This window comes from Trichoderma evansii (assembly GCF_050947405.1).
Source record: "Trichoderma evansii strain SZMC 28006 chromosome Unknown GGI43scaffold_14, whole genome shotgun sequence".
NCBI lineage: Eukaryota > Fungi > Ascomycota > Sordariomycetes > Hypocreales > Hypocreaceae > Trichoderma > Trichoderma evansii.
This window is the reverse complement of record NW_028145192.1, coordinates 675,751-689,225: the sequence shown is the minus strand read 5'-3', so window position 1 is coordinate 689,225 and position 13,475 is coordinate 675,751. Positions and strand designations below refer to the sequence as shown.

The 13,475-nt window shown below is 49.2% G+C and overlaps 3 protein-coding genes across 3 annotated transcripts; 2 read left to right on the top strand and 1 right to left on the bottom strand.

Annotated features, from left to right (window-relative positions):
• The first annotated feature begins 2,376 nt into the window (after nucleotides 1-2,376).
• Nucleotides 2,377-5,218, top strand: GGI43DRAFT_91465 (uncharacterized protein). Its single transcript, XM_083210508.1, has one exon. The coding sequence runs from the start codon at nucleotides 2,615-2,617 to the stop codon at nucleotides 4,937-4,939; it is 2,325 nt and encodes a 774-aa protein (XP_083059271.1). The 5' UTR covers nucleotides 2,377-2,614; the 3' UTR covers nucleotides 4,940-5,218.
• Nucleotides 5,219-5,379: 161 nt separating this feature from the next.
• Nucleotides 5,380-6,804, bottom strand: GGI43DRAFT_91516 (palmitoyltransferase YKT6). Its single transcript, XM_083210510.1, has 5 exons — nucleotides 6,438-6,804; nucleotides 6,254-6,336; nucleotides 6,085-6,179; nucleotides 5,619-5,984; nucleotides 5,380-5,539 (listed from the first exon to the last, which is right to left on the bottom strand). The coding sequence occupies exons 1-5, from the start codon at nucleotides 6,456-6,458 to the stop codon at nucleotides 5,499-5,501; spliced, it is 606 nt and encodes a 201-aa protein (XP_083059270.1). The 5' UTR covers nucleotides 6,459-6,804; the 3' UTR covers nucleotides 5,380-5,498.
• On the top strand, nucleotides 6,803-13,355 carry GGI43DRAFT_91488 (Sec63 Brl domain-containing protein). The gene is made up of 3 exons (XM_083210509.1): nucleotides 6,803-8,007; nucleotides 8,067-10,998; nucleotides 11,059-13,355. The coding sequence occupies exons 1-3, from the start codon at nucleotides 7,105-7,107 to the stop codon at nucleotides 13,167-13,169; spliced, it is 5,946 nt and encodes a 1,981-aa protein (XP_083059269.1). The 5' UTR covers nucleotides 6,803-7,104; the 3' UTR covers nucleotides 13,170-13,355.
• Nucleotides 13,356-13,475: the final 120 nt, after the last annotated feature.

The following is a 13,475-nucleotide window of genomic DNA, read 5'->3' as shown; positions in this document are numbered from 1 at the left end:
TGTAATTTCAGGCTCAATTTCAAAAAAACCAAAAGTTCACACAAACTAATGCTGGCTGCATATGGTGGCTGATTTTTCGGCAAAGTTCAGATCATCCTTTAAAATGCACGTGCTCGGCGAAGTGAAGAACCATGAATCGCTCACTTATCACCGATCATCGACGAGATAGCCTCACCAACACCCTAGGATATCGTGCCGATGCCAGCAGCGACTCTTACTCGATGTAGAACCACAGGCTGAATTAACATGTCGATGCTAGTCGGAAGTCATCCCGAAATTGCAGTACTTCTCTTTGCATTTTAGCTACAAACAGACAGGGGCCCAAGTTTTTGACGATTTTTGCCTAATATTGCCTTGCGCTTTATCTGATGCAATGATAGGCAAGAGATCGTCAGCTAGACCAGATACAGATCATCAAGCCGTCCCCGAAAGGTTACAACTTTATAACTAACGTTTAAAGTCACATCCGAGGCATTGCTCTCTGCATATGCCTCTATATATGAAGTTTTTCCATAGCATGGTCTACCGGGCCAATTAATCTGGAATTCGCCGATGCAAGTATTCTAATCATGTATGGATTACCCCTATAATGCCGAAGATATATAGCTAGTTTTTGGCTTACTACTGCTCTCTTACAGACCAGTCCCAAAGTGAGGATCAGCTGGCTGAATTTTATATATCTTTTGAGTCGTGAGTTGTAAGTTTAAGAGTATATCTCTTTTTATACTTCTATCAAAGCATTCTCCTCCTACATACATCCCTTTCACATGCCTCAACTACGTCATTCCGCGCATACTAGTCTCCTGCCGTAGAAGGCTTCCAATACCGTTGGACAACGGCCTTAACGTGCGGCGCCTTGCATTAGGCGCCGGACCAGTATGCTCGGCGGCGGCACTAGAAAGTTTTATAAAAAGTACAGAATACGGCTCTCCATAGGGACTGACTTTGATAACTACGGGGTTTACAATGGGGTATCTGTCAGAGAACGGATGATAGATGCAATGCAGCCTCGTCTGCCGAATAGCTGAAACGTGGAGGGTGTCTGTCCTCATGGCAACACAATCAGGCAAGGTCAGCAGCAAATTGCAAGGACAAGGCGACACCGAACCAACATAGTATTCCATCGTCGGTATGCAGCGCGTGTGGTACGAGAGCCCTTTGAGGAAATAAAATTCTCCGGCTTGCGCGCAAGCGAAAACGCCGCTTGCTTGGATAGAGTGCCATTTTGGATGTGGCTAACGATAACCGAGATTCTGCAATCCACTTTGGGCCTCGTAGAATCTGCAACGCCGCCCTGAGTTGTTTCGAACGGAGCAAAGTACCGCTCCAGTAGCCGTGTAATAATAAGGCTCTGTGTCTTAAGACGGCGAACCAACAACCAACAGGGCTGCGGTAGCATGTCTTCAGGAGTCCGGCTTAGTGTGTCGCACCCCGCCATGTGAAATTAATAAGGGGTCGTTGGGGCCACAGGGTTTGATCTTAGATCGGCCTCAGCGCGGGATGGCTGGCCGGAATTATTCCCTGTGGTTTTCTGGAACACTTGTTTGAGCATGTCGCTCGTCTTTTGACACAGCTTGGCAAACAGAAGCTTGTGTTTGATAATAACGTTGATCGTGCTTCATGTCTGTATAAGGTGCATGTATTCTGGATAGCAAAGTTGTGTGAGGCTGTAATTGATACATGTACTTTGAACTACCAGCTAGGCGGTACCTTTATGCCTGGCAAAATTTACCAGGGCGGTGATGCCGGCCACAATCGATATAAATATACCCAGGTAGGCAGACAGCAGTGCTCAGCTTGTCGTCTATTGGCTGCTACCCATGGAAGCTCATTTCCTCAGCAACCCCAGGCTGCCGTATTAATCGTTCAACACTGCATCTTGGGTACCATTCTGTACTGCAGGCCTCGTGTATTCAGCTCTCTCAGGCTTGCCCAATCCGGAAACCCTGGCTAGTCCCTGGCTAGTCATCCTGGTGCGGATCAAGCCGCCTAAACGTCCGGCCACGACGACCCCTCTCATCAACCTCAAACATAGCTTTGCCAGCTAGACGTGCCGCGCATAATGCGACTGGCCATGATCGTGGTTCAAAGACCGCCCCAGGATTCCCGCTTCGGGGAGCGGTGAGGTCTCTTTGCGGCCGTTTACACGCATCAACATGGCACCGCTTCGGAGAACTCATACGTTACTATTATTATGCATACAGTAGCTCTGCGGTCTGGGGCCTCTGCGCCGACCCATTGCAGCAAACATGGGGCTTCAAACAAAGCCGCTCAGGTTAAGATGGCGCCGTTCCTATGCCCCAGAGGGCTCAAAGGAGGACACCACTAAGAATCCCAGAGTCCTTAAAGGTGGACAAAGGTACTACACAGGTAAGATGGAATTGATTGAGACTACTTTCGAAACGCCACAGTCTTTATGCCGATCCGCTACGTCCGCGCTACTGGAACGGTGCTAATATCAGTATTACCTAGCCATTTCAATCTTTTATCAGAGACATCCTCCCCGTGGCCTGAGCCAACAAGGAAAATCGTCGCATGATCTCTTGTGGTCGACATCTTTCCAGGCCAAGCCAGTTCTCGTTTTCGCAGAGACAGGTCCGGGGCACGCTGAACAATGGGCTGGTTCAGCAAGGGACAGACAGGGGCTGACGCCGCTCCCATGCACAGCCAAGATGGCTCCGAATATGAGGTTGCCCACAATAGCACGCCGACTTATGCAGCATCAGAAGGGGGCCCGCAAAAATGGGCAGATCACAGAGATTACAAGTACGCTCACGGGCCGCAGTCTCTCAGCTCTGTTGCGGCAGAGAGCACTGCCAGTCTCCCTAACCAAAACAACAATCCTTATCTTTCTTCGGGCCTGGATGCCAATTCTGCCGCCGGACGGCTTAGACAGGGTGATCAGTTGGAATTTAGCAGGTCTACCGATCAGATCAGTATACAATCAAAAACGTCCTTCTCTAGCCATCGATCCGCGAGTACGAAACCCAAGGAGCCGAGAAACTACAAGCAATACCATATCCCGATTCGAACCGAAGTATCGTCACCAGCATCGAATCCTGGAAACACACCAACTTCGTATCTAATGGCACCATCATTAGTAGGCGGAGACGAGACACCCACTGGGATCGGGATGGCGCTCGGAAGCCCAAGTCATCCTCCTGGATCTGCTGATATGCCATGGCAGACTGGAACATTGACGACCGTGACTTCAGGGGGGCCTGCACAGGAACCAGCTCCTAATCCGAGCGGCGTGTCAAGATCAATGTCAAAAAGGTGGAATCCCTTTAGTAGGACGAAATCAAAAAGAGCCAAGCCGGTAGACAACTCGACCTCGCGATCGCTGGGCTCGGATGCCGGGAAAAGCACGGTGGATCTTCCCAATGGCGATGACTTAGCGAGTGGAAAGAAGAAGGGCGATAAAGAGAGCGACGCCAGAGGCACAGGGCCCGTATTGCGCAAAGACAGCTCGAGCAGCATATCAAGATCTCCGCCCAAAGATATTTCTGCGTTACCAAACCAACGAGATTTTTTAGCACCGACGCGTATCCCCCCAGTTCCACCACAGCCTCAATTCCAACCTTCAAAGCTTCTGGAGGTTGAAATTCCAACAACTCAGATGGAACGGTTCAGCGTCATGTTTGGAACCATTCTGAAGAAGCAACCCTCTGAATATCAATATTTCTTACAACAAGCTCAGCAGTCCTGGCAGCCCCTGCCATCGCCGAAACCAGAGCAGGCTGAGAAGCCACAAGAGTCGCGGAAGCCTGAAGAAACACAGCAATCTCAGCCTGAGCAAATCCCAGAGCAATCGCGGAAGCCATCAAAGGAATCGGTTCAGACTCAAGAATCACAAACAGTATTGTCACCGCTAAAACCACAGTTGTCAGTCCGACGACAGGTCAAGCTGGACAAGCTAAAGGTACCCGCTGCCGAGGATTTCCGAGATCCCTCTATTCCTGTCGAGATAGTGGTACCGGTACGGCGATCGACTTCACCTCTGCCGAAAAGCTCACCCGGATTTTCTCTCTTCCCCCAAGATCAAGCGCCCACAAACAATCCTCCCCCAAGAGTCTCTTCACGCATGCGATCCAACACCTCTCCCGCAATGGTCAACTTTCCGACTCCAGCCATGTACAAGCAATCAAAAGGATTAAGGAAAAGGACCACTTCCGTTTCCAATCCTTCTCTTGAAGAACCATTACCCGCAGATAGTCAAATGACACCAGAGCGACGCGAGAGACTGGTTTCCAAGTTCCACCGTAAAGAATCGACATCATCAGAGGCCTCCATACCAAAAGTCGCTGGACAGCTATCTGAATCTCCTGCTTCCATAACTGCACCAGTTGTCATAGCTGCACCAGTACAGCCTCGATCAATTCTGAAGAAACCATCTGGGCCGCCACCTCAACCACAACCACTGAATCGCACAGCAGAGCCCAAACAGCCACCATCTCAAAGGGTATCACCATCACAAAGAGTTTCACCATCCCAAAAAGTTTCACCGTCTCAAAAAGTTTCACCAACCCAAAAAGTTTCACCAACCCAAAAAGTTTCACCAACCCAAAAAGCTTCCCCATCCCAGAGAGTTGCGCCTCCGAAACACCAGCATTCAAAGTCCATAGCGTCCATTCGTACCAACGCCGACGAAGAAGAGGTCGAAAGAGCCCTGTACGAGGCTGTGGAAATATCTATTGCTCGTCAAATTAGCGTCTCAAGGCAGCAGCGTAACATTGTGGTGCCTTTGATGCGTTCCGCCTCAAAGAGGGTGCCGGGAGAGGCTGCGGCGGAAGCGGCCGCCTTGATCAAGCCAGCAAAGAACAAGCGGATGGTCGAGACGAGAACCGCGACGCCGCAGTTGGTACACCCAGAAGAAGAGGGTAATCTTGGGCAGAGTGGTTATCGGAAGAGCTCGCGCGTAGTGCTCGAGGGTGCATGATGGAACGACCTTTTTTTTACGTTTCTGACTGATCTATTCTTGTCTATTTTTTTTTTTTTTTTTTTACTATTCCCTTTCTCATATTTCTTTTTACGAGCCACCGGGCGTGTATCTTTTTTACTCACACGCCCTCATCCATTTCCTTTATGTCATTACTCTTCTTTCATACCAGGCAACCCCAAAAATTTTTTTATTCTTTTCTTCATTTATTATCATTAGTGCATCGCCCCGGGGGCCAGCTTTGATGGCGGATAAATAAAATTTATAAAGCGAAACATGGGCTTGTAACGATTGTATCGGACAGTCTATGAGGAATTCCATGAAAATACATCATTGATATCCTTTTCTTTTTTAGAGATGTGTGTTTGTGTGTGTGTGAATATGTGTATAATAAAACCATGGGTGAATTTCGTTCAATCGTCTCCCCCCATGAGTTACGTATTAAGATATATGTGTGCGAGTGTGTGTCTTTCATAATAACCAATCTTTGAAAACAGACAGCCCATTTGTTGCTGAAAATTATGACCGCATTGCAACGCCAAATGAAACGCTCCCCTAATTACATCAACACACAGCAAGAGTTTTGCTTCTTTGCTTGCTCTGTTTGGAATGTTAGCTGCTAGCCATTTAAATAGAAAGGGACAAGAAACAGCGAAAATAAAAGAGAGGGGTCACATACGGTAGAACATTTTGCTCTGAGCGCTCAGACCATCGCTCTTTGCCACCAAATCGTCAATCTTCTCTCCTCGCTGCAGCACGCTCTCGATGGTCTTGTGCAGCACAATCTTGGTCTCGTCCAGCTCCTTTTGGATCTTCATGATGCTGTCGGCCTGCTGGGGGTCCTGGTACTTGGCGAGGTAGTCCGTCAGCTCGGGGAAGGGCAGGTTGACGTCGCCATTGGCCCATGAGGAGCGCGGGTGCTTGGTGAGGAACTCGTCGACGACTTTGCTGAGGAGCTGGTGGGCAACCAGGGCGGGGTATTGGTGGTCGGAGATGATGATGCCGCAGATACCTTCGGTGCGGCCGTAGGCGTGGAAGGTGTAGTCTGGGGGAAACGTGAGTGAGCTTCTTGGCCTAGAAATCTTGATCCTCCCATCTCCCTTGGATCTCGTTAAGGGAGAAAAGGGGCGGCTTTGTATTCGTACCTTGCTCTTCAACGTCCTGTCGTTGGGCGGGTCGAGTGCGCTCGGCGACAGTCTTTGCGAAAAGGGTCATGAACTCGCCATAGCTGGAAGACGGGATTTATTTCGTTAGCGGTTGTCACTTGGAACAGTGTAATCCAAGGATTTCGTGTGATGGCGAAGGGAGACAAACTTGTTGCGTGTGAAGCGAGAGTAGGCGCTCAGCTCCTTCTCTGCGACGATCTCGTGAGCGGGCTGGGAGTCGTTGCGGATGATCTATCTCGAAGAGGGCCATATTAGTTGAACATCCACAGCGGCTCGAAAACAAATATTCGGTGGAGAGCGGGGAGCAGGGCCGAGCAAGTCGATGGACGTACGCCGATGTAGTGAAGCTTCATGTTGGGCGAGAGGTGAGGTTGGTATCTAGGCTTGTTCCTCGGCTAGATTCTCAAAATGTTGGGAGTAGAAAGTTCGTAAACTGCGATCGCGCAAGTCGTAATCAGAGCGTCGAAAGGAGGCCTTGTCCAACAGCAAAAAGGCGGGAAAGGGTGCAAATCGAATGTTCAAAGAAAGGTGTTTCACAAGTCGGAGTTTCAAGTCGGGCCCGTGGAGTTGAAAATGCCTGTGCTTTCGCATTCCACAGGGATGGCCCATTTACTAGTGAGAGTATCGCCCGCCCCACGGATTTTAGGCGCTTCCCCTACCGCAGGAGGGCCCCGCTAAGTCCAGCTCTCCAGAAGCAAGATTCAGGCGCTGAGAGTCGCTGCAAAGTGGGTGCCTTTAGGCGGATTAGTGGAGACTTTTTGCGCCCCCGTTAGCGGGGCGGGCGGTGTGTGACTGATGTGAGTTGATCTTTAGTCGTTGGCGATAATGCGTCATCCGGACTCAGACCGTGAAAATTGATAAGAAGCTGGAGGTGCAGCTCAAAAAATAAAATTGAGAGCATTAGACTGCGTCGCTCTTTGATTTTTCTTCATTGCGCTCACGAGATTCTTTATTTGCTTTCTTGCGATTATTAAAGAGAATAAGGACTAAACCGAAGCAATGGCGTCTACCGACCTGATCAACGCAGAGTCCGAGTGGAGGCAGCAGTTTGAGGCCATGCAGGCGGCCCTTGCTAAGCTCAAGCTCCCTCACAGCGATGCCAAGGCAGATGCCGATCTGGACGACGACGACTTTGGCGGCTACTCTTCGACGACCAGCGGCCACGACGTCTGGGACTTTATTTCCGACGAGGACGAGTATGACTATTACAGCAGCGACTTTGCTGATGAAGGATCTGGCGCAGCCACAAGCGGTTTTGGGGCCGAGTGGCTTGCTACGAAATGTGCCTCTATCGCGGCCAAGAATGGCATGGCCCCGGATGTTTTCCAAACTCAACTTGTCAATGTACTGTCTTCTGGACAGCCTGAAGATGAGCTACAGCAACATCTTACTGACTTGGTTGGATTTGACGACTTGGATTTCATTATCGAGCTGCTTAGTCACAAGGATGAAGTAGTTGCATCTGCAGCCGCCTTTCATGATGAGCCTGAAACAAAAGGACGACGACTCTTGACAAAAGCCCAAAGAGATGCAGCTCTTCGTGCGCAGGATTACCAGCACAAGACTGCAGCCTTGGCCCCTAGTTTCGCCAAAGAGCCTCAGTATCCTCACGTCTATAGGGCGTACAATGCGGGAAACACATTGAGTTCTTCTGGTAAAAAATACGGCTTGCCGGTTGGCAGTGAGCGTCTTCAGTTTGAAAAGTACGAGGAGTACTTTGTGCCTGCTGGAAAGAAAGGATTGCCTGGCCCCGGAGAGAGGCTCGTCAAGATTTCAGAATTGGATGGGCTTTGCCGTAACACATTCAAGGGATACAAGACTCTCAATCGAATGCAGAGCTTGGTATACCCCGTTGGATACAAAACAAGCGAGAATATGTTGATTTGTGCTCCAACTGGTGCGGTAAGTCTACTAAACCCATGACAAACTGTCCGTATGAATGCTCATCACTGTATCCTTAGGGTAAAACCGACGCGGCTATGCTCACTATCCTCCATACCATTGGCCAACACTTGGAGCCAAATCCCATTGAAAACCCTGAGGCAACTGAATTTGCCGTCAACATAGACGATTTCAAAATCGTCTATGTAGCACCTATGAAAGCCTTGGCAGCTGAAGTCACCGAGAAGCTCGGCAAGCGTCTCGCATGGCTGGGCATCAAGTGCCGAGAATATACTGGTGATATGCAGCTTACCAAGGCAGAGATTGTCCAAACCCAAATCATTGTTACAACCCCTGAGAAATGGGATGTTGTCACAAGAAAGGGAACTGGAGATACGGAGCTTGTGCAAAAGGTGAGACTCCTCATCATCGATGAAGTCCACATGCTTCATGATGAACGTGGTGCCGTACTTGAATCCCTGGTCGCTCGAACAGAGAGACAGGTAGAGAGTACCCAGTCGCTCATTCGAATTGTTGGTTTGAGTGCCACATTGCCCAATTATGTCGATGTTGCCGACTTTTTGAAAGTCAACAAGTACGCCGGCCTATTCTACTTTGATGCCTCTTTCCGTCCTGTTCCACTGGAGCAACACTTTATTGGTGTCAAAGGAAAAGCTGGATCCAAACAATCCAAGGAGAATTTGGACAATGTTGCCTTCGATAAAGTCAAAGAGATGTTAGGGCGTGATCACCAGGTCATGGTCTTCGTTCACTCTCGTCGAGACACAATGGTGACGGCAAGAATGCTTCACCAGAAAGCGATTGAGCAGTTTTGCGTTGATCTCTTCGATCCAACGGGGCATCCTCACTTTGGACAGGCATCCAGGGATATGAACCAGTCCAAGTCCAAGGATATTCGCGACTTGCTTTCCAAGGGTATCGGTGTTCATCATGCTGGTATGGCCAGAGCTGACAGGAACCTCATGGAGAGACTTTTCGCCGATGGTGTTCTCAAAGTTCTCTGCTGTACTGCAACGCTGGCATGGGGTGTCAACTTACCCGCTGCTGCAGTAGTCATCAAGGGCACTCAGGTTTACAGCGCTCAGGATGGTAAATTCATCGATCTCAGCATTCTTGATGTGCTTCAGATCTTTGGTCGTGCTGGTCGTCCGCAGTTTGAAGACACGGGTATCGGTATGATTTGTACCACCCATGACAAGCTTCCTCATTACTTGTCGGCCATCACAGAACAGCAGCCCATTGAGTCAAAATTCTCGACTAAACTAGTTGACAATCTCAATGCTGAAATTGCCTTGGGCACTGTGACGTCCATCCCCGAAGCCGTGCAGTGGATAGGATATTCATATCTGTTTGTGCGAATGCAGAGGAGCCCGATGACTTATGGTATTGAGTGGGCAGAAATCCGTGATGACCCGAATCTGGTTCAACGACGCCGCCAGTTGGCGATACAGGCCGCGCGAACTCTGCAACAATCTCAGATGATCATCTTCAATGAGAATACCGAGGAACTCCGCAGCAAGGATATTGGTCGTATTGCCAGTCAATACTATATCCTTCATACCAGTATCCAAGTATTCAACACGATGATGCACCCTCAAGCCACCGAGGCCGATGTCTTGAAGATGATTAGTATGAGTGGAGAGTTTGACAATATTCAGTCCCGAGATAATGAGGCTAAGGAGCTGACACAGTTCAAGGACATCGTTCCTTGTGATGTCGATAAAGGCATCGACACGCCTCAGGCAAAGACAAACATTCTCTTGCAGTCATACATTTCTAAGATTCAACCTGACGATTTTGCTCTGTCCAACGACATGAACTACGTTGCGCAGCAGTCAGGCCGAATCTGCAGAGCCTTGTTCATGCTTGCTCTCAACCGCAGATGGGGCCACCAGTGTTTGGTGCTTCTCACCCTATCCAAGTCTATTGAGAAGAGAATATGGCCATTCCAGCATCCTCTTCATCAGTTCGAGCTTACCAAGCCCGTGCTCAATCAGCTCGACTCTAAGGAAAACTTGACAATTGATATGATGAAGGAAATGGAACCAGCAGAGCTGGGGAGCCTGGTACACAACCAGGGCGCTGGAGGGAAAATTGCCAAGGTACTCAGCAACTTCCCAATGGTTCATGTAGAAGCTGAGATTGCGCCTCTGAACCGAGATGTGTTGCGCATTAAGTTATATGTTATTCCTGATTTCTTTTGGAAAGACCATATTCATGGAACCTCTGAATCTTTCTACATTTGGGTTGAGAATTCTGAGACCTCAGAAATTTACCATCATGAATACTTTATCCTTAACAGGAGAAAGTTGCATGATGAGCACGAACTGAATTTCACGATCCCTCTCTCCGACCCGCTGCCGACTCAGATTTATGTACGAGCAATTTCCGACAGGTGGCTTGGATCGGAGACAGTCACTCCTGTGTCTTTCCAGCATCTTATCCGCCCGGATACGGAAAGCGTATATACGGATTTGCTCAACCTGCAGCCTTTGCCAATCACCGCTCTTAAGAATCCCGGCCTAGAAGAGCTCTATGCTAAGCGATTTAGCTTCTTCAACCCTATGCAAACTCAAATTTTCCATACTCTGTATCATACCTCAGCGAACGTTCTTCTAGGTTCCCCAACCGGAAGTGGAAAGACTGTGGCTGCTGAACTTGCCATGTGGTGGGCATTCCGAGAACGACCCAAGTCCAAGGTGGTGTATATCGCTCCCATGAAAGCTTTGGTCCGTGAGCGAGTTGTAGATTGGGGGAATCGGCTTGCTAAACCTCTGGGTCTCAAATTGGTCGAGTTGACAGGTGACAATACCCCGGACACGAGGACTATCAAGGATGCGGATATTATCATTACGACTCCTGAGAAGTGGGACGGTATCTCCCGTTCTTGGCAGACCAGAGGCTATGTTAGACAGGTCAGTTTGGTTATCATCGACGAGATCCATCTGCTGGCCGGAGATCGTGGTCCAATTTTGGAGATTATCGTTTCTCGTAAGTATTTTCCCTTACAGACTCTCAAAAACGAGCACAGATTGCTAATTTATATATCAGGAATGAACTATATTTCGTCATCGCTAAAGAACAAAGTCCGACTGTTGGGTATGTCAACAGCATGTGCTAACGCTACTGATTTGGCCAATTGGCTCGGTGTCAAAGAAGGTCTCTTCAACTTTAGGCATTCCGTCCGTCCCGTTCCTCTAGAGCTTTATATCGACGGGTTCCCAGAAATTCGAGGTTTCTGCCCGTTGATGCAGTCTATGAACCGCCCGACCTTTTTGGCTATCAAGAACCACAGTCCTGAAAAGCCTGTTATCGTGTTTGTCGCATCTCGTCGACAGACTCGTCTTACTGCAAAGGACTTGATCAATTACTGTGGCATGGAGGACAACCCGCGACGCTTCCTTCGGATGGATGAGGAGGACTTGCAACTTAACCTATCCCGTGTCAAGGATGACGCTCTTAAAGAAGCTATCAACTTTGGTATTGGTCTTCATCACGCTGGTCTTGTTGAGTCTGATCGGGCGATTGCCGAGGAGCTTTTCCTGAATAACAAGATCCAAATATTGGTTGCGACCAGTACCCTCGCTTGGGGTGTCAACTTGCCAGCGCACTTGGTCGTTGTCAAGGGCACTCAATTCTACGACGCCAAAACCATGGGCTACAAAGACATGGATCTCACGGATGTCTTGCAGATGTTGGGACGAGCTGGGCGACCTCAGTTTGACAACTCTGGAGTTGCCCGTATCTTCACACAAGATGCGAAGAAGGACTTTTACAAGCACTTTTTGCATACCGGTTTCCCTGTAGAATCCTCGCTGCACAGAGTTTTGGACAACCATATCTGTGCCGAAATCTCCGCCGAGACCATCATGAACAAGCAGGATGCACTGGACTACTTGACCTGGACATTCTTCTTCAGAAGACTTCACAAGAACCCGTCTTACTATGGACTGGAAATTTCTGCAGAAGAGCACAGCAGTATTGCTGCTCAGATGCTAGCCAACGAATACATGATTGACATGGTCGAAAAGTCCCTTGGAGAACTCGAGGAGTCCAAGTGCGTTGAGAGTTTCCCCAACGGCGACGTCGATCCTACCCCCCTCGGAAAGATTATGAGTTACTACTATCTATCCCACAAGACCATCCGACATCTTGTGCACAACATCAAGCCCAACGCGAGCTTCCTGAATGTCCTATCATGGATGTGCCACGCAACGGAATACGACGAACTTCCCGTCCGTCACAATGAAGACCTGGTCAACGATGTGCTCTCCCAGAACCTCCCCTTTCCGGGCAATTCATTCAACCTACCCATGTGGGATCCGCACGTCAAGTCATTCTTGCTGCTGCAGGCCTTCATGTCGCGCATTGAGCTACCGGTGACAGATTACGTCGGTGATCAGACCAGTGTGCTCGACCAGGCCATCCGTATCATCCAGGCTTCCATCGACGTCATCACCGAGATGGGCCACCTGTCCAGCTGTCTCCAGATGATGAAGCTCCTTCAGAGCATCAAGTGCGCCAGATGGCCCACCGACTCGCCGGCGTCAATCTTCCCCGGCGTGGAACCAGAGTCGACCAAGGACGAGACGACCCTCGCGAAGATCAGTACATTTTCTCAGGATCAGGTCAACGCGTTTGCTAAGAAGCTCCGTGTTCCGTCTGGTCTTCAGCCTCGCTTCAAGCGCGCTGTGTCTATGCTTCCCAACGTCTCAGTGTCAGTCAACGACATCACGACGCTCTCCCTAACCGTCAACATCAAGCGTCTCAACCCCCTTGTTGACCGTGACGCACGCCTCTGGGCGCCCAAGTTCCACAAGCCCCAAACAGAAGGCTGGTTTGTCATCATTGCCGATTCAGCCAACGACGAGGTCATTGCCGTAAAGCGTGTCGGCTGGGCTGGCCTTTCCACTGGCGGTAATCCAGGAGGAAAGAAGACTCTGGGCCAAGGCTCGCGTCCCACAGCACGAACGGTGCTTAAGCTGCCGGAACCCAAGAACAGAGAGGCTCGTAAGTTGGATATTATTGTTGTGAGTGATGGATATGTTGGTATGGAACATAGGGTCATGGGCGTGGATATCCCAGCTCCGCCGGCGGCAGATGATGATTTGGACAAGAAGAATCAGGCAAAGGCGGTGGTAGCAGGAGGATCATCAGCATAAAATCATGTAGAACCTTTCTATTGAAGTAGATGTGTCATGTATCCTGCCCGAGTCGGAATAAAAAAATAACATATCTTGTTCTATATATTATAGCTCGGAACCAGTGTAAGAAACAGTTACCATATAAAACTAGGCGTACGTCTCAAGACTAACATCTTTATTTCACATATCCGTATTAGAAATAGCATGCACCCGTATTACTTCGCTTTTTTCGATGATAAATATACCTATAGGTCAGGGAGGAGTATAAGTTTAAATAAATTAATATATGCACAGCCTATAACCGTTTAAATAAGGAAACAAAAC